Source organism: Melospiza melodia, chromosome 2, assembly GCF_035770615.1.
Source record: "Melospiza melodia melodia isolate bMelMel2 chromosome 2, bMelMel2.pri, whole genome shotgun sequence".
Taxonomy (NCBI): domain Eukaryota; kingdom Metazoa; phylum Chordata; class Aves; order Passeriformes; family Passerellidae; genus Melospiza; species Melospiza melodia.
The window spans coordinates 28,719,233-28,744,682 of record NC_086195.1 but is presented as its reverse complement, the minus strand read 5'-3'; the positions used below and the strand labels follow the sequence as shown (position 1 = coordinate 28,744,682).

The window sequence follows — 25,450 nt, the reverse complement described above, 5'->3', positions numbered from 1 at the left end:
GGGAGGGTCCTGCCTTCCTTAGCAGACACCTGTCTGTCAAAACCAAGACAGATTTTGGTGCCCAACATGAGGCTTAAGGGCATAGAAACAAAAAGGGAATAACAGTTCTTGAGTAATCTAATTTTTGTGTGCTGCTAGAGAAACCTCGTTAAGTGACACCATGTGGTCCAGCTTACCCTAGTTTGGGTGGCATGTGATCGTAGCTATATTTCTCCCATTTGCAGACCCTTATCTAAACATGGCTCCTATAACCAAGGCTACTGTGGCTATTATCCACTTTGTTTTATGGGTGAATAAGATGAGGAATTTATGGATTTTTAATTTCCTCTGGAAAGCAGGCACATGGATTCAGAGCTATCACACACTAACTGTATGTTTTTGGGGTTACTTTAATAATGGCACCTACCATAACGGAATGACACTGGGGAAAATTTTCTCCCAACCCTTTAACCATCTCTTTGGGTCTGCCCCACCATTTTTTGAAGTGTTTAGATCCACTCTAAATACTAATAATATCATACAGTGGCTGGTGTTGCTGATAGGCCTGTTCTGTTTAGCATTTAGAGATAAGGAAAGTTAACCTGGATAACCACCCTGACACCTACTCCAGAACCTGACATGGCACCAGAGACTAGGGATGCTGATGCCCCAGAGCCTGACCGTGCCCCACAGCCTACCCCAGATATGAACTACCCAGATTGGGTGGGGGGTCTGGTGAAGGAGATACATTAGATGGGCCAGATGCTGAAGGAGTACATATCCCCAGCTGGTGAGAAGCGCTCCCCCTGCCTCAAATAGGAGGAGTCTAACAGTGCAGCAGTGGAACCTACAGATGTTACAACTGTCCAGGTTCCAGCTGAACTGCAAAGGCAAGGCATAGCTAGCAACAGTTGCCCCTATAGAAACAAGGAGATCTGTCGGTTTCTCTGCTGTTTAGGTGGCCTGGAAAGGCCCAGAGTGGCCTTGGGCAGCCCGGCGCTTCAAAGGACGAGGAGAGACTTCTGATCTTGTCTCGGTCTCGGTGTTTATTAATTGTTTATCTAAAAGATTTTCTTTCAGCCTGACAGAGGTCTGCACAGCAAGTCAGCCATGGGCACACTGAGAGCCCCCGGGGCGGTCACTTATCTTTATATCCGAAGTTACGTATACAATATTTATAATTTTTCCCCAATACCTTCTACCCTTATTAACCGGTGCACTTCTAGTAAAGACCAATCCAAAAGTGCCACCATCACCACAGAAGATGGAGGCCAAGAAGAAGAAGAAGAAGGACAGGACACGCCCCAATTCCTCCATCTTACTTCTCTAGACTCCCCTGTACAGAAATCCTAAACCCTGTGTTTTATACTCTAACTAATTTATCCCTTCACCATTCACCCAGTAAAATCCTCCCAGTCCTCATACAGGTGTCATCTCCTGTGTAGGATCAAAGTCCAGCCACCAGACACTTCTGGCAACATTCCAGGACTCCCGAGCCCCCCAAGGGTGGTCTCGGTCACTCTGCACCTTCATCCTGAGGTGCTGAGATCCCACAGAGATCTAAGATGAAATCAGAGCACCCAGATAGGGGAGGGCCCTCACAACCCACAGGGGAGCCAGAGGTTGCAATCATCACCGAGTCCCTGACATATGAAAGTCTCCGTAATCTGCACAAAGACATTGTATGACGGGGATGTGAGGCTTATACTTTGGGTCTGGGACCTTATGGGTATAGGTGTCCAGCTGGATGGTGGTGAGGCAAGGAATCTGGGACCCTTGACCCAGGACTCAGGTATGAATCAGATTTTTGTAAGGGAGCCAGGGTCCCTTTTCCTCTGGGAGTGGTTTTTAATAAGTGTCAGAGAGAGGTTTGTCGACAGGGAGAGAATGCAAGACCACCACCATAGAATGCACTGGAAGACCCTTGAGGAAGGGATCCAACACCTGAGAGAAATGGCAGTATGGGAGGTAGTCTTTGGGAGGGATGGACATCATGATAATGACCCAAACAAGGTCAGGTGCACAGGGCAAATGTTGTGGAGTCTGGCAAATTGAGGGCCATCTCAATACACCACCTTCTTTGCAACGATTGATGCTGATAACAACCGAGAGACAGTGGGTTCTGTTGCCAGCAAGCTTAGAAATTATGAAAGTACGTTCAGTGGCCCAATGCAGGATCATGTCTCAGCTGTGGTCAAGGAACTCAAAGAGGAGATGAGGGAGATGAGGGAGGAAGTGAGGAGGAACATTCCCACATTGCAGCAGTGTGAGTCACAGGCCCCAAAGTCAGAGCCCAACGTTCCCCAGCTAGAGAGAGAGGGTACACCCCACGGGCTGACCTGTGGTTCTTTCTGCGTGACCATAGGGAAGACATGGGAAGGTGGGATGGGAAACCCACTTCTGTCCTGGCAGCAGGAGTGCGTCAACTCAAGGAGGGAAACCCTAACTAAGGGAATTCCAGTAAAGTGAAGGTACCCTCAAACTCCCATGATGAAGCTGCTGAGTATGATCTGTCAGATCCTCTTGAAGGTATCTCTATCATGAATGTGCAGGAAAGCAATTATAACCAGGTTAAAGGGGCCCTGCCTCTATCCAGGGAGCAGCATCAGAAAACTGGATCTTCTGGATGGTGTGGATCTGATGGTCTGGCACATTACAACCACAAAATACAATGCCTTAGTTGATACTGATACTGATCAGGGTACTGCAGTGTACCCTGATACCATCGGGACATGTGGGGGCAGAACCTGTTTCCATTGCCGGGGTGACGGGGGGATCACAGCAATTGATCCTGTTGGAAGCCAAGGTGAACCTGACTGGGAAAGAGTGGAAGAAACATCCTATTGTGACTGGCCCAGAGGTCCTGTGTATTCTGGGCATAGACTTCCTCCAGAATGGCTATTACAGAGATCTAAAGGGACTCAGATGGGCTTTTGGCATAGCTGCTGTAGAGGCAGAGAACATTAAGCAGTTGAACACTTTGCCTGGACTATCAGAAAACCCATCCGCGGTAGGACTCCTGAAGGTAGAAGAGCAACTAGTGCCAATTGCCACTTCAACAGTGCACCGCCGACAGTACCAAACAAATCGAGATGCTGTGATTCCCATCCACAAAATGATCCGTGAGCTGGAGAGCCAAAGGGTGGTCAGCAAAACCCACTCACCCTTCAACAGCCCCACTTGGCCTGTGCACAAGTCTGACAGAGAATGGAGATTGACTGTGGACTATCGTGGCTTTAATGAAGTGCCTCCACCGCTGAGTGCTGCTGTGCATGCTGGAACTCCAGTACAAGCTGGAGTCCAAGGCAGCGATGTGGTATGCCACTATAGACATTGCTGACACGTTTTTCTCCATTCCTCTGACAACAGAATGCAGGCCTCAGTTGGCTTTCACCTGGAGGGGAGTGCAGTACACCTGGAACCGACTGCCCTAGGGGTAGAAACACAGTCCTACCTTCTGCCATGGACTGTTCCAGAGCACACTGGAAAAGGGTGCAGAAGCTTCAGAACACCTGCAGTACATCAATGACATCATTGTATGGGGGAACATGTCAATGGAAGTATTTGAGAAAGGAGAGAGGATCATCCAGATTCTGCTAGAAGCCAGCTTCCCCATCAAGAAGAGTGAAGTCAAGGGACCTGCCTGAGAGATCCAGTTCCTGGGAGTAAAGTGGCAAGATGGACAGTGTCAGATTCCAACTGAGGTCATCAACAAGATCATCCACAATATCTCCACCAACCAGCAAGAAGGAAAACAAGCTTTCCTAGGCGTCATAGGTTTTTGGAGAATATACATTCCCAAGTACAGTCAGATGGTGAGCCCTCTTTACCTAGTGACCCTCAAGAAGAACACTTTCCACTGGGGCCCCAAGCAGCAACAGGCTTTTGCCCAGATTAAGCAGGAGATCGCTCATGCGGTAGCCCTTGGCCCAGTCAGGACAGGACCAGAGGTGAAGAATGTGCTCTGCTCTGCAGCCAGGAACAATGGCTTGTCCTGGAGCCTTTGGCAGAAGGTGCCTAGGGAGACTTGAGGCCAACCACTAGGATTTTGGAGTCGACGCTACAGAGGGTCCAAAGCCAACTACACTCCCACAGAGAAGGAAATCTTTACTGCCTATGAAGGAGTTCAAGGCACCTCAGAGGAGATTGGCATGGAAGCAGAACTCCTCCTGGCATCCCGACTACTGGTGCTGGGGTAGATGTTTAAAGGAAAGGTTCCCTCTACCCACCATGCCACTGACACTATATGGAGCAAGTGGATTGCTCTCATCACACAGCGTGCCTGTATTGGAAACCTGAATTGCCCTGGGATTTTGGAGAAAATTATAAACTGGCCAGGAAGTGAAAACTTCGGTCTCACTGATGAAGAGGAACAAGAGCAAGTGACATGTGCTGAAGAAGTTCCACCGTATAACCATCTATGATCAGAGAAAACGCGCTACGCTTTTTTCACTGATGGTTCCTGTCGCATCATAGGGATGAACCGGAAGTAGAAAGCAGCCGTATGGAGCCCCACACGACAGGTTGCACAAGCTACCAAAGGAAAAGGTGGATCAAGTCAACTTGCTGAACTCAAAGCTGTTCAGCTGGCCCTGGACATTGCTGAGAGAGAGAAGTGGCCAAAGCTCTACCTTTATATTGATTCTTGGATGGTAGCCAATGCTCTGTGGGGCTGGCTGGAAAGGTGGATAAAGGCCAACTGGCAGCGGAGAGGAAAGCCAGTCTGTGCTGCTGATGAATGGAAAGACATTGCTACTTGCGTGGGGAAGCTACCTGTGAAAATCCCTCGTGTAGATGCCTGTGTCCCCAAGAGTCGGGCTAATGAGGAACATTGAAACAATGAGCAGGTAGATCAGGCAGCAAAAATAGAGGTGTCAAAGACAGACTTAGATTGGCAACGTACGGGGGAATTGTTCCCCCTTAGCTCAATGGGCCCATGATGCCTTAGGCCATCAGAGTTGAGATACCACCTATAAGTGACCACGAGACCAAGGGGTGGATCTAACCATGGACAGTATTTCACAGGTTGAAATGAGTGTGAGACATGTGCTGGCATCAAGCAGGCCAAGCGAGTGAAGCCCCTGTGGTATGGTGGGCGGTGGTCCAAGTACGAGTATGGGGAGGCCTGGCAGATTGACTACATCACACCGCCCCAGACATACCAAGGCAAGCACTAGGTGCTCACAATGGCAGAAGCCACCACAGGATGGTTGGAAACCTACCCTGTGTCTCACACTACTGCCTGGAACACCATCCTGGGCCTGGAAAAGCAAGTCCTGTGGACACATGGCACCCCTGAAAGAATTGAGTCAGACAACGAGACCCATTTCAAGAATTGCCTTATCAACATCTGGGCCAGAGAACGTGGTATTGAATGGATATATCATATTCCTTATCATGCACCAGCTGCCGGGAAAGTTGAACAGTGCAATGGACTACTTAAGACTACCCTGAAAGCACTTGGCAGGGGAACTTTTATAAATTGGGAAATGAACTTAACAAAAGCTACCTGGATGGTCGACACCTGAGGGTCTATCAATCAAGCTGGTCTTGCCCAGTCTGAACCCTTGCACACAATGGATGGAGATAAAGTCCCTGTGGTACATATGAAAGATATTTTGGGAAATGTTGTTTGGATTAATTCCACCTCAGGCAAAGATAAACCCATCTGTGAAATTGTTTTTTCTCAAGGACCTGGTTACACTTGGTGGGTAATGCAGAAAGATGAGGAAAGCCGTTGTGTACCACAGGGAAACCTAGTCATAGGTGAGAACTGTGTAAGGTTTCTTTGCGATGCAGATGGAAAATAGAATAAGGGGTGGATCATGTTCTGGATTGCCAAGCAAATAGTATTCTATTTGCCATCTGTATGGCAGTTGTCTTCTGTTAAGTGGGCAGTTTTTCTTATCTCTTCCACAACCAATCCTCTCTCAGGGGAGATATCTGCCGATAATAAGCCTATTGAGCATCCTTGCATGACTGATAAGAACTATAGCATCCTATTGTGAGATGCTCCGCCCAGAGGGAGGAGCCAAGCATTTCTACCTGGATATCATCTTGAGTTTCTGGAACACCAGCATGGCTCCTCCACTGGATTTTCCAGAGGAACAGCTGCCTCTTCCACTTGAGCTTCAGAGGAAGACTACACCCTTTCTACAGGATCCCTGCTCCAACAGAACCACACCTCACACTCCAGGAGGACTGCAGCCACATCTCCAATTGGACTGCTACCAACACCCTGACCAACAGGGTGTCAGGTTGTGCTCTGACTCTGTCAACGTTGTTCTGATTTTCTGCATTGTTTATTTTATCTTTTTATTTTCTTCCCTAATAAAGAACTGTTATCCCTGCTCCCATATTTTTGCCTGAGAGTCTCTTAATTTAAAATTTATAGCAATTTGGAGGGAGGGGGTTTTTGCTTTCCATTTCAGGGGAGGCTCCTGCCTTCCTTAGCAGACACCTGTCTGTCGAAACCAAGACAAGAAAAGATTCGGTATTCATGGTTAACTTTGGTTGGGAGAAGAGTCATGCTTAGAGGCCCTCTGCCATTCTATTTTCATATTGCAGCTTGGCTATTTTAAAGTGTCAGTGAAGTGCCATACAGTAGATCTACAGAAACTGAGAAATTTTACTCCCCATTTTACAGAATAGTTGATAGAAGTTAGAAAATAAGTACTAGCTTATAAATGCATCTTATATCTAAATTTGTAGCTCTATTCAGTCAACCAAAGACATAACATTTTACACATTTGTCTCCTGCAATAGGGTTAAGAAAATAGGCAGGTTGAGTTGTATGCAACTGATCTGTCAAGCAGGGTTTCTGAAAGGTTTCTCCTTAAAAATTAAATTGTGTGCTTATTAACTTATGTTCTGTGGGACTGAAAGCTTTGTATTCAACATAAAATGCTCTGTGGGTGACCAGCTCATCAGAGTGGAAGTTGATTGCAACAGAATAACCATATTCTCAGTTTCTGTTGTTTTCTGAAAGAGTTTTACAGCATCGAGCAAGGCAAAAGTGAGAAATACTAATTTCTAACCAAAGGCTGCTGGGCAGCCTTTTTCTCGGCTTGAAACTGCAGTAATTCATTGTGAACGACCCTCCATAATTTACCTAACTTCTTGGCAGTTTTATCGTCCTCTAAAGTAGCCTCCCATAATAAATCACCAAATTTACGCTACTCCATTAACTTGTGAACCGTATGGGGGTTAATAAAAACTCCCCTAGCATAGCCATAAGTCAAAAGCCCTGGTAAATCCTTTTGCAAATCCATCCCCTTAACCTGTCTTTTTTGTAAAAAGGCAGTAAATAATTCATATGCTGCTTGCCTTTCCATACCTAAATCGTCAGCGCTGATTGCAGCTCTTCAAGGTCCGGCAGCAATATCGGCCAGGCTCGTCTATATGACACCCAGAGCACGACGCATCTCAGCTTCTTTTTTATCCGCTTTTTTTTTTTTTTTCTCTGCTGTCCTGGCTGCTTCAGGACCCGATCCGTGTCTTCACTCCTCTGTGGTGTGTTGCCATATCACGTCGGGGTCACCATTTGAGGAAAGTGAAGGGAGACGACCATCCGATTGATGAGCATCAAACTCCGATTTATTGATCCAGCTTACACCCCTTTATAGTAGTGTTTATTAAGCTCATACATATTGCAAAACCTGAGCTCATCATTGGTTACAGATTACACACCAATCCCTCCTTTGTTGCTAATACCTGTGGTTTCTTGTTGAGGCTAATACTTGTTTTCCTCATCCTGTTGTTGACTTGTTATTGACCATTCTCAAGGCCTCCATGTTTTCCACCATGTTTTTCTCATCACTTTACTCGAGGACATGGTGTTTATTGTTTTTAAGGAAAAAGCCTGAGAACCTGCTGCTTACAGCTGCCTTTTACTTTTTAACCAGCTGCATGTAATCATGGCCTCTTCCTATAAGCCATGTCTGAACAAAACTCTGCAACAATTAGGTAGTTCGTAGAAATCATGAGCAGATTTTAAGTCTTGCCAAAGGACTTGCTTGAAATTCAGAGGTGAATTTCTGAACCAGAGACTGTCCTGGCTCTGCAGAATTCAGAATTCAGGGAAATACACTGTGGTATCCATCATGTGAGGCATGATTTACATGACCATTTTTTCTTTTTGACATAGAAGAAAAGCTCTGATTATTATTAATTTTCTCTGGCTGCTGGGATTTGTCATCTTACAAATTAATTTGTTGCAGTCCAAAAAATTCTCAAACTTCTGGAAGTTGGCAATATTTCCATCCCATAGCTGGCACCTGTACATAGGACAGGAAACAAATGCATGCCTGAGAAGAAGTCAGGTTCAGTGGTTTCACTAGGTTTTCTCTGTTTCATCTACATCAAAAGCCATTTCTCCCAATTTTGTGTCTACATAAGATAAAGAAAAGTCATCAATACTCAGAAGAGTTCCCAGCACTTACCTTGATGATCCAGGTGCAGTCAATGTTTGGTGGGTAGTAACTTGGATAATAAGGAGAAGTCAGTGTCCCATTCCAGGAAATATATTGACCACCACATACTAGGAGAGAAATGCATCATCAAGGAGCACAGTTATCTCAGCTGTATGAAAGTGCAGAGTCTTCTCTACATACAGAGTTCAAGGAATGCATTGTGGCAGTATTCAACTCACATTTTTCCTGTATTAACTGAAAATCACTTAACTTCCACCTCCACATAAAACTGAATTTCTCTTTTTTTGGATCAAATTACAACTAAGGGTAAGTACAAAAAAACCTCTGACTGAAGTTTTTCTTTTTTAAAAAGGCATTCTTTCATGGTAAGTGGAAGAAGCAGCCAGATGTGGATGCAACACACCTCCCCCTTCCAATCTACTTCTGACTTTTCTGTAGGTATTTTCAAAATTAAAAAGCAATTAACCCAGTGAAGGGATAACTGATTAATTTCATGTAAACAAGGAAGCTTGTGTATCACTTCTCAGTTTGAAAATGCCATATTGAGGTTTTATTTTCTACCAAGGACTATATTAGATATCCAGTCCTTAGTGCTTTTGGTTCCCTTTAGGTAATATTAGGTGAATGCAAATATGAACATAACAGAAAATAAGATAATTCTGAAATTAAAAAAATATTGTAGCAAAACCTGGGCTAAATGTAATTTGAAATGCCCATCCTCAGAACAATAAAGCCATTTTAGTTAGTAATGTGCATGGGATAAGTATTTGGATAAGCAGCGTGCAGAGAGACATAAGCTGAAATGTGGCAGTTTTGGAGGAGTTTGTCCTCAGTGACTTGTTCCACACATTGAAAGGAAAGTCACTTGCTTCATTGTCAAAACTCTTTCACTTATACCTTACCAAACAACTGTGGCTAAACTTGATCCTGTGGAGCCCCTTTATCTCTTCTAAAATTAGTACTACAGTTTGGCATTACTTAAAATATTTCACCCCACAGGACTCATGTAAAATCCACAGTACCTCATAGATTTGGAATATAGGTTTTAGGTTTGGAACACATTTTTCTTATTCAGTTAACTACACTCAACAATGCATTCAGAAAAAGAACAAAGAGAAACTAGAAGTGTTTGCTCTTTTCCATTTTCTTTAAATACACATTCTATGATCTGTGGATACGTTGCCAAAACTGACAAAAGTAGCTGCTCTGTCACTGGGGCTATCTAGCTTTGCCCAGATAGTGCCTGTAGCTGTCTGTCTGCTTCCCTGCCGCTGCTCGGTGTTACCCATGCAATGACTGGCAAGTAAGGCTTGAGTAGCTATCAGGAAGACAAAGTCTCCCAGACCAAAGGATGTTCTCTCTTTGTTCAATTCTCAGTCTTTCGTAAAGTGGATCTCAATGATAATTCTCTACTTTATATGCCAACATTCCCTCTCCCAGATATGGTCAAGGCAATATCAACTTTTTTAGAGGCAAAATCAGTAATAAGTGTGCTTTCATCAGATGCTTGTTTCTATTAATTACTTACTGATTTTAGGAACAGCTTGAAAGTGAGCTTTTAATATGTTGCTTTCTCCTCTTTGGTCCAGTGAGAAGGTAAGCAACATCACATTACTTGATGAAGTTAAACACACAACCAAAGGAGTCCAGGCCCCAGGCCCACACCATCTGGAAGGTTACAAAAAAAAAGCATTAAAAAAAATAATCCCAAAACATTTCCCATATTCCTGTTGTCTTTGCTGGGAAACTGGGCAGAAGTAACACTGATCTGGTCATCTGTGTTCAAGAATATTTCCCTGGCTACCACTTCCCTTTGATTGTTCCATCCAGCTGATAGTACACAGGATGCTTGGGCATCCCAGCATTGATGACTAGTCACTCTGCGTGTATGTCACCATTTTATTGCTTAACAAGTGTCCTGGAGTTTCTGTACCTATAGAAGCATCAGAAAGGCAATGCCAGATTATGTTACTTCAGTGGTGATAGTGGCACTGAGAAGCAGAGGTTAGGAATAAAAAGGCAACAAGTGCCCGTGTAGCAGTGTTAAGCAGAATCTGTGCAACAAATGAACCCAAAGCATTTTCAATCGATCCATGTTCAGCCTGGTTTTGTGTCACAAAAACTATCACACAAAATGTGAAGCACCATGCTTAGCAACTATTACTTTCTGCTGTTCTTTTACTTGTAATGTGAGATGCTATTTCTTGCATCTGTAATTCACTCTTATGCTTATTCCATTTTGCAACCTGCATCATATTTTGGAATTTTTCATTTATTTATAACTCTATGATCCTTGCGGGTCACTTCCAACTCAGAATATTTTGTGAGTGAATCTATACATTAAAAATTTCTAACAGGTTTCTCTTTTTCTATGCGCAGCAAATGAAAGCAATTAAGATTAGACCTCACAGTAACAGATTATTTCCATCACAGCCCTGCATCAAGTTCTTTGATGTAACTGAAGCCCAGATTGGCAGCATTAAAATAAAATTTTTTAACCTTAAATTGAAAGTACTTTTCTTCTGCTTTAGCAGCCTATTCCTTTCGTGCGTTTGAAGTGAGGTGCTAGTGAATGAATCTCTGCTTTGCCTCTCCTGCAGACATTATTAAATCCTTTCTATCATAACAGCTGACAAAACATTTATAAAATAACAATTTAAGTACCTCCACATTGCCATATGGAAATATTTCAGCATCTTCATCAACCCAGTTGACAGCCTGGTTTATCTTCTATCTGTACCTTCTGTCACAGTATCATCAGGAAAGCAAGGCAAGCTATGAGAAGAATTGTCCACATTAGATACTTACTCTCACAGCACACCTCCCCATCTCAGCTTGAGCATGCTTTAGGATTTGTCACTGAACAGATTTATTACTGCAGTTTACTGAAACTGGAAAGAATCAGTTCAGTCACCATGTGTGACCCTGGACCTCAACATTGGGGAATAATGGCTATCATAGTTACTGGCTGTCACGGATGGACATCCTGTTATTATTAGTTCTACTGCATGTGTAATAAGTATGTCACTAGGCTGCTTTTGATCCAAGAGCAAAACTAATAGACATATGCAAAACAATGCATTTTTTAGGGCGGCAGTAAAAGCAACCAAAAAAATAAATTTTTCTGAAGTACCTTCAGTCTTATAACATCATTTCAGTCACCAAATTCTGTTTTGGTTCTTTAATAGACAGACATCAATGCACATTCTTGAATTTTATCTTACAGCTTACTGCATCAATGTTCTCTGAATGTCAGAGAACCTGTCAGACACCTGTGTTGGTCTTGCTGTCTTCCAGGTGTTTTCATGCTCATGGCCAGCTCTACATTTGTGGCTCCTAAAAAGCTAAGCCAGTGTTAATAATACACAATGGAGTAACAGTAGCAGCAATAATCCATAATAAGTAGCAGAACAAATGCAGGCCTACATCAGGAACAGGATTCCCCTTTGAAGTTTGAGAGTAACTCCTTACAAAAACCTTCTGTCCATTCCATGCCAACAATGGCAATCTGTTATGTCTTGTAGCATAGAGAGCAGTTAATTTTAGTATATTAATAGAGCTGAAGAGGACTACTCAATTGCGTTAAACCACTCCTAAACAAGTGCATTTCAGATTCCTAGCTGAATCTTCATGCCCAGCTAACCTCTTCCTGAAAGTTCCAAGAATTTAAGTAAAGTTCTCCTCTTGAAACCATCCATCCTCAGATCCTACAATTTGTTTATTCATTTGGTTGAGGAAGACAGATTCCTTGTGCTCATACATGAAATTTAACTCTGAAAAGTAGAAGTGTAGCCTCTCAAATTTAAATATCATCTGAACCCACTTATGCAAATACACTACAGTGACTCTGAGGATGTAGCCTTCCAACCCCCTATTACGAGGAGGAATTCAGCTGTGACTGGACTGCCATAAAACATACATTTTCTGAAAGTAATAGAATATAATACTCTAAAATAAATTCTGTATGTTTTTGAGTTGTAAAAGTAATTTTATTGAAAGGAACCCATTAGAATTAGTCATAGTGTAGAATAAACCCCACAGAAATTTGAATTGGGTTCCCCAGGGAAGAAGGGGTGATGGCACCAAGCTTGTTAAAGTTTAAGGAACATCTGGACAATGCTCTTAATCAGATGGTTTGGTTTTAGGTAGTCCTCTGAGGAGAAGGGAGTTGGACTTGGAAACCCTTATCAGTGCCTTTGAACTTTATTAGGAGATCTTTTGATTACGCTATCCAAGATTTTAATTAGGTTGTATTTCAAATCTCAAATTCAAATTTTATCCATCTAGTACAGTTTCAGAGAGCTTCTGTACAGCTCAGTAAAGCATTTTTGCTCTGTATCTTACCTCGTAATGATCTTGTTCTGCAGTGGAAGAAGGAAATCATATGCTGACAAGTGGTATGATGCACAGCTCTCTGGAGTGACACCATGCAGAGTGATAACTACCATGTAATTAGGAGGAACTTACAGTCTCCATTGATAAAAAGACTTTTTGGGATTCATCAGAGTTGTTACCTGGCTTGGAATACAGATCAAAGGATACTGCTACAAAGTAGAGTGTAGATCAGTATGGAGAAACTGTTAGACTGAAAGATAGGTTCTTGGGTAAGATTTCTGACAAAGTAGAAAAAAATCTCGTACTCATATTTCTTGATTCCTCTATTCCTTTTTTGCTCTTACGTTTACAATTCTGTTGCCCTTTTCCTATCAGACTGCATCACTTTCTCCAGCTCTGGCCAAGGGAGTACAAAGCCTCACCATCATAAGCAGGAACTGATTCAGCTGCAATTGCTACAATATCTGCCTAATTGATCACTAACAATATAAAACCAAAATTGTCTAGTCACAAGCCAAATTATGTACAATTTCTTAGAGGTTTTGTTGGGTGTTTTTTTGTTTGCTTGTTTGTTTTGTTTTTGGGGATTTTTTTAGAAATGGCAAAAATCAGAGCCACAGCTCACTGCAATAGAGGGAGCTATTAAATTTCAGCCATTCTAGTCGGAACCTCAGAATAAAAGCTGTAAGGTATTTCCATCCAGCCTTCATTTGAAACACAAGACATGAAGATTCCATAACCTAGTTTAGTTCATAAGCCCTATGAAAAAATGCCATTTTTCTATCACAAGTTTCCACTCCCCCTCAAAGTGGCATCACTTGCGATTGAAGCATAATTTCCTGATCTTATCATCACATCATATTCTGTGGAATTGGAAACTGCAATGTAATAATTATGAGCTACACAAGCCAAAGACACAAAGCGGAGAAAGAAAAATAGACAGAATAAGTATTAAATGACAGGTACATTGATACCAAAAAGCTCCATTGTAACAAGACCAAAATCTTCCTCCCCAGAACTGAACAAGGTAACTGTTTGTTTACTACAGATTTCTTTTTGTTTCACTGGGGTTAATTTTTCAAGAAAAGTAACCATATCTTGTGGTGCCCAGAATGTATTCCAGAAGTGATCTTGAAGCCCAGATTCTCCTTCACTGTGAAAGGAAAAGAAATTCACTGTAAATACAGTCTAATTACTATTTTGGACATGGTTTTCACTGGTCTGCATTTTTGACTGGCACAGTTTCATAGTCAGCTGAACTTCTGTGCCCAATAGTTGCTGCTAAACATGGTGACAAAAGGCTCTTTTGCTTAACAATTAGTTTTGTTGCATTTTTATACAGTAGGACTATTTTTGACATATACAGATTAAACAGCTACACACTGAGACAGAAAACCACACCTTGAAATCTTTCAATAGTTTTTATGAAATTGGATATTACCATCCCTGCTGTAAAATTTTACACTTTTAAGATCAGAGAAAAGCTCCAGACACATTGCAATTAAATTTTTAATGGAAGCTATGATTTTATGCTCGAAATTTCTTTGCTCACATAATTTTTGTTGAAATAAAGAATCCTTGAGCATACACATACAAGTTATTACTTCAGTGATTCCACCACAATCCTTTGAAATCACCTGTGCACTGACTATTCAGGATTTTCAGAAACTACCAGGATTGTAATAACTTGCTGCTCAGTGGATTTACATTTCTTACCAGGAGCTCAAATAGTGTTTTGCCCCAAATTACACATATAAGGATTTGTTTTCAGAGGTTGAAAGATAACTTTATTTGAATGGATAAAATAAGATCTTGCAAGAGCTGAATTATTATTTCAAAAATTAAAAGTAGATTAACAGACAAAAAAACAACCCATAGACTCAGGAACGATTAATCAGACTTCATTTCTCACAAATTCTACAGGGCAGGACAGAAGTCACACTATAAGCTTAAATCATATACTTAAATCCATTTCTGCATTTTTAATTCTCTTACAGAGATGTGCATTTTCTTCTAGATAGCAAATTTAAAATGCATTAAAGAAAAACAGGAAAACACAGCTGAATATATCAAATTTCCACCAAACCTTCTTGGTAAGATGGGCAGTAGCAAACATGCAGACTTTCCTAGAGAAAGACCATGGATGGCATTAGTGTTAAAAAAGAAGAGCTATTGTAACATATTTTCGTGTATTTACTCTCATAGTTTTAAAGAGATAAAAATATTGCAAATTGAGATAAGATCTTTCATGTTATCAGCTACATCACACCTGAAACCCTTATCTCTCTGGGCTATTTCCTTTTTGTATGCATCTCAGTCTGGGAAAGTGGTGGGGGGGGGAATTTTTATAATTTTAGTTAAGAGCAATTTATGAAGAATGGGGGTCAGTGGACACAGGAGTAGACAGAGATAATTTTTTTACTGTGTTCCTACTGCAAAGCTTAGCTGGTGGCTCTTACCTGCCCTGCGACCTGGTACTGGAATGCTGTACACAGAAATCTGGCTGGAGGGAAAAGCCTGCAGCATGATGCCATGACAAATGCCTTTTGACAAAGCTAGCAGCAACCCCATAAATGAACCCCGTTTCTTAAACAGAATAGCTGCTCTCCCCACTGCACATCCCGAGCTTCTCTTTTTTCACCTTTGCTGTACTGCTTCAATTGGGAGCCAGCTGATTTGCAATCATAGAAGGTGGGCAGGAAAAGTTACCATCACTGTAACTCTTTGTTTACCTGACAGGCTAAGTAGGATATGGATCCCATAATTTGAAAATAGATCACTTCTTTCTGAAACATGGGAGTAAGGAAATAATTTACGACACAATGCAAAGGACATGCAGACATGCAATTTACAGATAAAAGGTCCCAGGGCAATATGAATGAGGCAACTTCTAATAAACACCCTGGGGAATTCATAGAAATATCTGTAAGAGAGGAGACATTCTCAGTTCCACATGTCACCTTAGTTTTCCAGTTTCAAGACAGTACCACAGAATAAATACGGTAAATAAATTGCAAACCAATTTATGTTCACATTTCCTGTTTGAAAGGAAAAGAAGCTTTAAGTCAGCAAACCATCAAGCTCAGCATGATGCTGCTTATAAAATAAGAAAATCAAGGATGTGTGTGGGGAAAGAACATATTTGATACATGTTGAAAGAGAGAGAGAGCACAAAGAACAGAATCTAGAAAAGCAAAAGGAGATGGAGAAATCTCAGCCCCAGAAAAATAATACAAAGGAACAAAGGGAATAAAACAAATCTGAACAGTTCATACAGAGATTGTACAGAGATTCAAAAGGGGTTAATTCGAAGGCAATCCTCACAGCTCAGAAATTCAAACTACAACTGCAGACAGATGGCTTTAAGTCCTCTGCTTTTCAACAGCCTGTCTCTGCTATACATACAGAACCTGCTGACTGATCCTTCCTTCCTTCCTTCCTTCCTTCCTTCCTTCCTTCCTTCCTTCCTTCCTTCCTTCCTTCCTTCCTTCCTTCCTTCCTTCCTTCCTTCCTTCCTTCCTTCCTTCCTTCCTTCCTTCCTTCCTTCCTTCCTTCCTTCCTTCCTTCCTTCCTTCCTTCCTTCCTTCCTTCCTTCCTTCCTTCCTTCCTTCCTTCCTTCCTTCCTTCCTTCCTTCCTTCCTTCCTTCCTTCCTTCCTTCCTTCCTTCCTTCCTTCCTTCCTTCCTTCCTTCCTCCCTCCCTCCCTCCCTCCCTCCCTCCCTCCCTCCCTTCCTCCCTTCCTTCCGCAAAAAAAACCACCCAGACAAAGGCTTAGAGGAAACAAACCACTTTTACATAAATATTATACCAGGACCTTTTAGAAACAATGGTTTTATTTCATCAAGGACAAGATCATTGCAATAACACACATCATCATGTTTATTCATCTTGATAAGGTTGCCTGAAGCTTGAGAATTCAAATTCTTAGGTGGATGAACTTGAAAATAAAGAAATGAAAGCACGAAAGAAAAGTTAGTAGCTCCAAATCATGCAGTTAATTAAAAAGAAAGCAGAAGGAGTAAGCATGCGACAAATCACTTATAGCAGCAGAATTTGTGATCTTCAAAAATTTGGGCCCTATGGATTTGAAAGGATCGAGTTCACTTTTTACAGTGTCTCCTCTCTCTTTCATCATCTGTCCTTGCTGGAAGAGGTAGTGGAAGTAGTATTTGCCAGAGTGCAAACAGTTCACTGCTGCTTCACTGTTACTTCTGTATTAGCTGCACACATCTCAGAGGAAATTATGAGTAAGCCTCAAGCTCTCTGTTTACACAATCAATTGTATCTTCAGCTTCCTGACAGGTGAATGCACCTACATTTAGTTGGTGCCCTGAAAACAAAGTTTATTGTTGCACCTCCCACCATGTCTTCAGACATCTGCGTGGAAGGAACAAGCACCACAAGGAACAGCCTCCTCCTTTTTCACCAGAGCTCAAATTCCTGGTGTTTATTAGCCCCATATGTGAGCCAGAATCAGCAAGAGACATGCAAAGAAATTCCACCTGTGAACAGTTCCTCCAAATATGGTTTTAATGAAGATATCCAGGACATGTTTTATTCCATGGAAACAGTTTTCAAGCTACAAGACTGAAGGCACATATTTGTGTATCCATGGTGCAAAATTTGACACTCTTGTGTAGACACCTGGAAAATTTGGTCTTCCACATCCATAACCCCAGCTCACAATGCCAGTCAAAAACCATTTTCCATCTCCATTGCTTTGACATGACAGTGGTCCACCAGAATCACCCTAAAAATAACGTATCAAGTTATATGTGTTTACAACATGAATTATGAAATCTGAGGAAAAATCCATAGGAGAGGTTTTGCATAATTCCAGTGATTATATTTTCAAATTCAGATAGTTCAAAGTTGATAGGGTTTTTTTTCAAGTAGATGGCGTTGCACAGTTTTACCAAAGTTTGCTCTTTCACAAGAGAGAAGGTAATTCTCACTCTTTAAAGACACTAATAAAGATATGACTTCGCATGGACTACATTTGAAATTCACATTTTTCCCCTAACCTTATACTTAACCATAAACCCCAAATCTGCTACTTAACATATATGCACTTTCATAGGTTAGACATTAAAACTCAAAAATAGTAGGCTTTAAAAAATATTTTTAAATAAGATAAATACAATAAAGTATTTAATAATTGTATTTTTTAGTTCAAATTAAAGGTAAATGGAAACAGATGGAATCCCTAAATTGTTTTGTGTTGGGTTTTTTCTTTATTTTTTTTTTTTTTAAAGAAGGAAAAAGAGCCTAAGGATTGTCCTCTGGTAGATACCAGTCAGCATATAATGTTTAGAGGCCCGTAATGTCTTTGTAATTAGAGCAGTTAAAATTAAGTCTGTTCTAGACTTCAAAATTTATTACAGGATCTCATCATGCTGTAATACAGGACAAAGCAACTAGGACTCTTCCTTTACAGCATGTTCTTTTAGAAATACATTGGCAGAGCAATCATTTGCCATCATTTGGGGAAAATTCCTTGGACCAAACTGATACTTCCCTGTAAGGCTCTGCCATACACATAACATGTCTGAAAGACACTCGATGGCAAAGTAAGGTTTACCAAAATATTGGGTGCAAGAAACAACTTCTAAAAGCAAAAGGTGCATTTGGCAAAATTCAGATGTTTTGCAAGACAAATATTCTTGCTAAACAAATATTTTGTTAGATCTAGAAAACTATTTTGCCTTCACTCTACAGGTTGTTGGATTATGCAGGTTGGAGGGGACCCTTCCAAGGTGCTAAGGTGCCACTCACTCCTCTAAAGCAGGATTAGATTGAATTGCCTCAAAAAAGGTCAAGAATTTAGATGATTTTTTTCCTTCCATGACAAAAAAGATTTCACATTTAGAGAGTAAAATTTGTGAGTTTTCTCCTTCATTCCTAGGGCAAAAGTAGAACACCAGCACTTTTCACAAAACAGGAATACCACAATTTGATTAGCTCTAACAACTGCCAGACACAGACACAAGTCATTTGCCTCTACAAAAATGCAGCCAAAATGATGTCTTTCCCTGGCTATATCTTGAGTGGCCATAAATAAACAAATTCTCCAGTTTCTGAAAACAATACTTAATATCAATGGCCTCACTAACCTCTAAAAAACAGCTGGAGCATTATACTCCCTCAGCCATTGTAGGCTTATTCATTTTTATGTAGATCAGTGAAAGTTAGAACATCTTGAAGATTCTAGATCTCCATCATAAAAAAATGGTTTTATTATTATTTCAGCAGTAAATGTACTACTATGTTAGCAGTAAATATGTATGGTTTATATAAGTAGAGTATAATACAAAATGGCATATAAGATCTGTAATATTAAGTGTCTTATAGATATATACAGCGTATCTATGGGGTTTTACTACTTTTCACTAGAAGGAAATTCAGCGCTTTACATTTATCATCTTTCAGTTTTTCCAGATCAGAAATATCTTACATTTGCAAATGTATGCCTAATTGTCTGCATCTCATCATACAGTCTTGTAGTTCCAAGTTGGAGGGGAGGGATTCTGAAAAGACACAAGCTACTTTCTCAGTTTGCATTTTTTTCAGCTGAGAGCCTATTATGCTGAAAATTGCCTGATTTCAACTTGTTATTGGGACTTACAGTTTGATTGGCTTTTGACCTGCAACTGAAATTTAGTGATGTTACTCATGCACATAAAGCAGCAGAACTCTGAAATCACCCATAGAAGAGATTTGCTGACAGACAATACTTATATTCCTCTTTTTCAGAACTGAAACATATTGACCACAAAGTGGTCTGCTAGTTAACTTTACACCTCCTCATGCAGCAATGAAAGACCAGATAAGTTCCTTGCAGAATTTGCTGAGGTACATACTTTACACCCGTCTCTTTTCCCAGATGATAGCCCAGCACAAAACATCCTAGCTGTGATAATCCCGTATGTGGAATGACATAATGTCTGGTCAATAATTTCTATCTCTGCTTTCTGAAGAACTGCTGAACCTTCATTATCTGGAAAACAAATTCAACAGCATTTTACTCATCTATTGAAATATAAAACAAGAAGTCTTTAGAAAATATCCATAGATACTTTTGACTATTGATTTATGCCAGATTCCAAACAACTAACTGCAACAGAGCAGAAAGCCTCTTCAAACTATCAGGCAATTTTTTAATGTGATCTGAGTCCTTCAGACACACCAAATACAATGGCATAATCCCTAGGATTGGCCAAAATGTTTTTCTTTGTTTTTTGTTTTTCCCCATAACATCTCAAGACTTCTTCATTTGCTCTCTTTTCATTTCAAAAAGGAAACTGAATTTTACAAAGATATTTAGACCATCACATGATACATTTGCAGTGAGGGCAGCATAATATGAAGGAGCCAAATTCAAGATTAAGATTATGAGTCAGTTTCAGGATGCAAATTCTCGCAGCATGAAGAATCAATTTCCACATTTGCTTCCTTCTATCTGAAAGATTTGGTGAAACACCTCTTTTTTGTAAGGTATATAACTTAATAATAACAGAATTAACTTAAAGTTTCCCCTCCTTTCCATGCAGCAGGCCCAATCTCATCGCCAGGTGATCCTTTCAAAATCTGGTTATAGCAAAAAAGCCCTCACCTGCCCACTCAGATATGCAAGCACTGGTTTACATAATAAAACTTTATTTTAGGATTTGATAAAGCTAGTATGTAATAAGGTATACTTTGAAATTAAAAGATTGATTTGGCACTTGTATTATAGAAGTTGACAAAGGGAATAGAGGGAAACAGGAAAAAATATACCCCCCTTTTTTTTTTTTTGAGACATTACATGCATTTTCAAATAACCAGATTCTTAATTTTACATATGATTAACCAGCAGCCCAAAGAGAAACCACACCATGTGTCCCACACCTCTGAGGGAAAAAGAAGGGAAAGACAACCCTGTGATATTTTTGTGTAAGTGTAGCTCCCTACATTAACAACACAATATGGAAGACATTCAGATCCATGGGACCAGCAGCCAAGTTTCCTGAGCATACAAAGGTACATGCACACTGCCCCAGCTGTGAAGGCTCCTGGAACAAAATCATATCAATGGAAGGGATAAAACTCACCTGCTTCCTGCTTTTGGCCCCAACCTGTTATCCAGCACTTGTCCCCGCTGCGGGCTTTGTGGGAATAGGGAGGTAGGCAGATGGGCTGGATGAGGTGGCCCATGGTGTCCGGCCAGGGCGTACTCAGCTGCAGCAGCGCAATGTCGTAGTCGTAGTTCCTGCTGTTGTAGTACTCGTGCACTACAATCCGCCGCACCGCAGACACAAACTTGGCACGGCCCTGCATCTGCATGCCCAGGTGGGCACGCCATGCTCTGGGGTCAGCCAGCCTGGGTGGGAGCAAACAAAGATGTTTTGTCTTTAAAAAGTACCTCAAAACAGTCACTCTCAGCAGGACTGGGAAAAGCAGAACATAGCACCTCCATGCAGTTCAAACTACAGAACCTAAAGGCACTTGTGGATTCTGGACATGTTTGGGACAGATATAGAGGGAAGACTGCTTACTTGCTCCCTTGAAAGCAGTGGGCTGCAGACACAAGCCATTCTTTCGATATCACTGATGCTCCACAGTAAGCAGCTCCCACAAAATGAAGGCTGACCTGCCAGGGCCATTCACCTTCCTCAGTGTTTGAGCCACCCACAATCCGAGGGATGAGGTTGCTGATCTTGCTATTGCCACAATCTGCAAGAGATATTTCAGGTCATAATCCCCATTTCCAGTATTTTCCTTTAATGAGGGGGCTTCCCACACATGGCGTGAAAGAATATTACACTTTGAAATATTTTGAAATCCATTTCATTCCCCTTTTATAATAATAAAACTTCTCTCTTTGGTTATTCTATCAGTTAAATCAGAGATGACTCCATAAAAAGGCACCAGTCTGGAAATTTTACTGAGTCCCTTTTCTATCTCTGCTACAGAAATTAACCCAAAATATTTCTTGTGTCAAAAATGTCAAGGGATCCATTGATTTAATAAGCATCACAGCGAATATATACAAATAGGCAAACCCTCATCTCTTTTTGATACTGCCAACCTTGACCTGAAAAGAGACCAACCAGAAAGAAAATCAACGTCATCAAAACACTTGCCAAAACAGTGGGAACGATACAAGAAAAATGTATGTAGAGACTGGATATTTATTTGACAAACAAGGTGGTACAATCATTATTTTGTATGGAAATGACTGACTGACAATGTATAATACTAACAGGTGAAGAAGTCATGTCTCATCAGCTGAGGAAAGTGAAGGGAGACGATCATCGGATTGATGAGCATCGAACTCCGATTTATTGATCCAGCTTACACACTTTTATAGTAGTGTTAATTAAGCTCATACATATTGCAAAACCTGAGCTCATCATTGGTCACAGATTACACACCAACCCCTCCTTTGTTGTCAATACCTGTGGTTTCTTGTTGAGGCTAATACTTGTTTTCCTCATCCTGCTGTTGACTTGTTATTGACCATTCTCAAGGCCTCCATGTTTTCCACCATGTTTTTCTCATCACTTTACTTGAGGACATGGTGTTTATTGTTTTTAAGGAAAAAGCCTGAGAACTTGCTGCTTACAGCTGCCTTTTACTTTTTAACCAGCGGTATGTAATCATGGCCTTTTCCTATAAGCCATGTCTGAACAAACTCTGCAACAATTAGCACAAAAATCTGAACTCTTAATTGGAAAAGCAAGGAAAAAAGACCCTTCTGTAAAGTCTCTGTCCATCCCTAGTGCTTGCACATCTGCTCAGGAGTTTTAGTCCCACGCTCCCACACACAGGTTTCTGGATCCTTTCCTGAACACATCCAGAAAGTCAAATGTAGCTTTAATGTTTCCAAATAAAAATATGCATGTGGCTAGTCTCCTAAGACATCCTACTGGATCCAAGGCAAGTGCTGACAGATTTGTCATACACGCAGCAAGCCAGAGACAGCTGAGGGTCAGGCAAAATCCTAACATGGTTTGGTTTGGAAAGGGAGTTTAAAGATAGTCTAGTTGCAACCCTCCCTCCCATGGGCAGGGACACCTTCCCGCTAAACCAGCTTACTCAGAGTTCTATCCAGCCTGGCCTTGAACAATTTTGGGGATGAGGCATCGATAGCTTCTCTGGGCAACCTCTGCCAGGGCCTCACCACCCTCACAGTGTAAAATTTCTTCCTTATATCTAAATCTACCCATTTTTATTATAAAGCCATTCCTCCTTGTTCTATAATTACATGTCCTTGTGAAAAGTCCCTCTCCAGCTCTCTTGTAGGCTCTTTTAGGTACTGGAAGGTGCTAAAAGCCTTCTTCCTAAAGCTGTCTCTTCTCTAGGCTAAACAACCCCAGCTGTCTCAGCCTGTCTTCATAGGAGAGGTGCTCCAGCCCACAGATATCTTCACAAACCTCCTTTGGACTTGTTTCAACACATCCATGTTATGTAATATACTTGAGACCATTCAGTTTAAGCAACTAATCCTAACCCTACTTTTATTGCTACTGCAATGACAATCATCTGTTTGCTTTACATCAAAACAAACTTAAAAGGTTGCACAGAGGTTACTTTAGGAAGATTTAAGAGTAGAACCTGACTTGATGCTATGAAGTATTGGGGTCTTCACCATCTGGAAGAATCAGAGAAGTGAAAAGTTTGTGGTTTTTTTTCCCATTGCAGCCGTATCACTCTGGAAGTCCAAATACAGTTCAGCTTCAATGAAATGCCTGGCATTGCTGCAGACAACAAAAGCTGCTGCCTCCCCAACTAACCAAGTTCATTCTGTAATTAACCCTGCTGCCCTAATCCTCAGCACAGCTGCAATAAGCAGTACAGCTTGTTAAGGCTCCCCATAACTGTCAGTCCATCCTCCCACAGGAACTTGGCAAGTTCTGAAACTATATCTGTGGTCAACTGATAGCTGATCATTACCCAACCATTGCAGAGAGAATGCAATAAAAATTTAGTACCTGCAGCCCGACTTGTACCCACTCCAAAACAGGAAGAAATAAAGGTACTTACTGTGTGAAATGTTTAAAGTTCAAAAAGATGAATATTTGAAAGGAACTTACTGCAGCTGCTTTCATCACTTCCGTCAACACAGTCCACAGTCCCATCACACCTTGCATATTGTTTCCTAATGCAAATGTTATTCCTGCACTTGAATGTGTAGTTGGTGCAGGGAATACCTGAAATAGTTGTGAGGGAAAAAAACCCAAAACAACCATTAGCTCAGCTTAATACACAAAGACATGTCTACACAGATAGAAGATGTGCATATATTAGTAGGTAGGAAGTAATATGACAAAAAAAGCCCTTTGGTGGGGATGGCTTAACTTCTAAACAGAATAAACTATTCAAATAGAACTGCATCTGTACTTGGGTGGGCATTTACTTGGCCAAGTCCAAACAAAGATTTCTTCCCATCTTTTCCCACAGCACTAACACATACAGATATAATAGTGAAAATTAGATGTAGAGTGTAAGGATAGCAAGAGAAAACATCCAGTACTCTGGAAAGGAGCTCTCCTTTGTATTTCAGTATTAAATGTGAAATGAAAGACTGCAGTGAAAGCAGCCTTTTAAACTAGTATTATTAACTAGCCTTATTAACTACTGTATCCAGTAAAACAGCAACCCCTAAACTCAGCATTTTCCTATTTCCCTGTGACTTCCAATAAATGCACTCAAACCCAATCCATTTTTCTTGTCAATGGACAGAAGTATCCTGTAATCATTTAAACAGATTGTCTTGTGGGAGTAGTAAAAAAGTTTTCTTTTAAAAAGTTACTTGCAGAACTTTTCAGTTGTGCTCCCTTTCATAAGTCCCTTTCATAGCTCACAGCATCCATTTACTCTAAAAAGTTCAAGAAATTTCTGATTCAAAATTTTTGTCTAACGCCAAATTTACAGCTTCTGCTAGCCTTATAACCCTGAGAACTATGACAGAGAAACCATCATTTTAATAGCTATTTTACAGATGGTAAAATGGATCCAGGAATTAATTTGCACAGATTATGCAGTAAAGAGATAAAATCTCAGCTTCCATTTTAAATCCTTAGATCCCCATCATGCACCTGAAGTACTTAACTCTTCTGCCAGTATTTTGCAGAAACAGATGTTCATGGGCTTATTAAAAAGAAATAGTTTAAAATCTGTAACGGCTTGTTTATAAGTGTATCAGAAGAATTAAACAGAATTATATAGCCCAAGTGAGATTTGACAGTGCCTCTTAACCTTTTGAATGCAGCATCCAGAATTCAAGTCAGGAATCAACAGATGACAAAAGAGAGGAAAAAGTTATTCAGGAGAACAGCCTTACTGTGGGTGCAGTTCTGCTCATCTCTTCCATTCTCACAATCACTTACTCCATTGCAGGCAAGCAAGTTGTCCTGTATTGCAAAGCTGGAGTTACAGTTCCACTCAGGGACAACTTTAAAAATATAAACCAAATTAGGTACAGAAGCATTCCTGTAAGTGCTAACACATCTCCTTCTGACTATGTCTGGGTACAACATTCATTCCTTCAAGGATGGGCAATACAAGGCAATACATTCCAATACAAGGATGGGCATCAGTGCCACGTTATGCATGGAGAAAATAGAGCACAAAGGAGTTGAGTGAGTGCCCCAGGTAGTGATGCTTAGTATCACTCTCATCTACTCTGTGAACCCCTCTTTGTTGTTCCCCCACAAAAATAAC

General features: G+C 41.0%; 1 protein-coding gene and 1 pseudogene across 1 annotated transcript in view; both read right to left on the bottom strand.

The window, feature by feature from the left end:
* Positions 1 to 7,700: 7,700 nt before the first annotated feature.
* Positions 7,701 to 15,272, bottom strand: LOC134414972 (transmembrane protease serine 7-like; annotated as a pseudogene).
* Positions 15,273 to 16,580: 1,308 nt separating this feature from the next.
* The window catches only part of TMPRSS7 (transmembrane serine protease 7), a 28,835-nt gene continuing 19,965 nt past the window's right edge, over positions 16,581 to 25,450 (bottom strand). Inside the window, exons 12-17 of the mRNA XM_063148230.1 lie at positions 25,071 to 25,181; positions 23,821 to 23,937; positions 21,280 to 21,457; positions 20,836 to 21,104; positions 19,606 to 19,742; positions 16,581 to 17,495 (exon numbers count right to left, since the gene is read on the bottom strand). Coding sequence (XP_063004300.1) covers positions 17,325 to 17,495; positions 19,606 to 19,742; positions 20,836 to 21,104; positions 21,280 to 21,457; positions 23,821 to 23,937; positions 25,071 to 25,181 — 983 coding nt within the window. The 3' untranslated portion in view covers positions 16,581 to 17,324. The remainder of the gene's footprint in view (positions 17,496 to 19,605; positions 19,743 to 20,835; positions 21,105 to 21,279; positions 21,458 to 23,820; positions 23,938 to 25,070; positions 25,182 to 25,450) is intronic.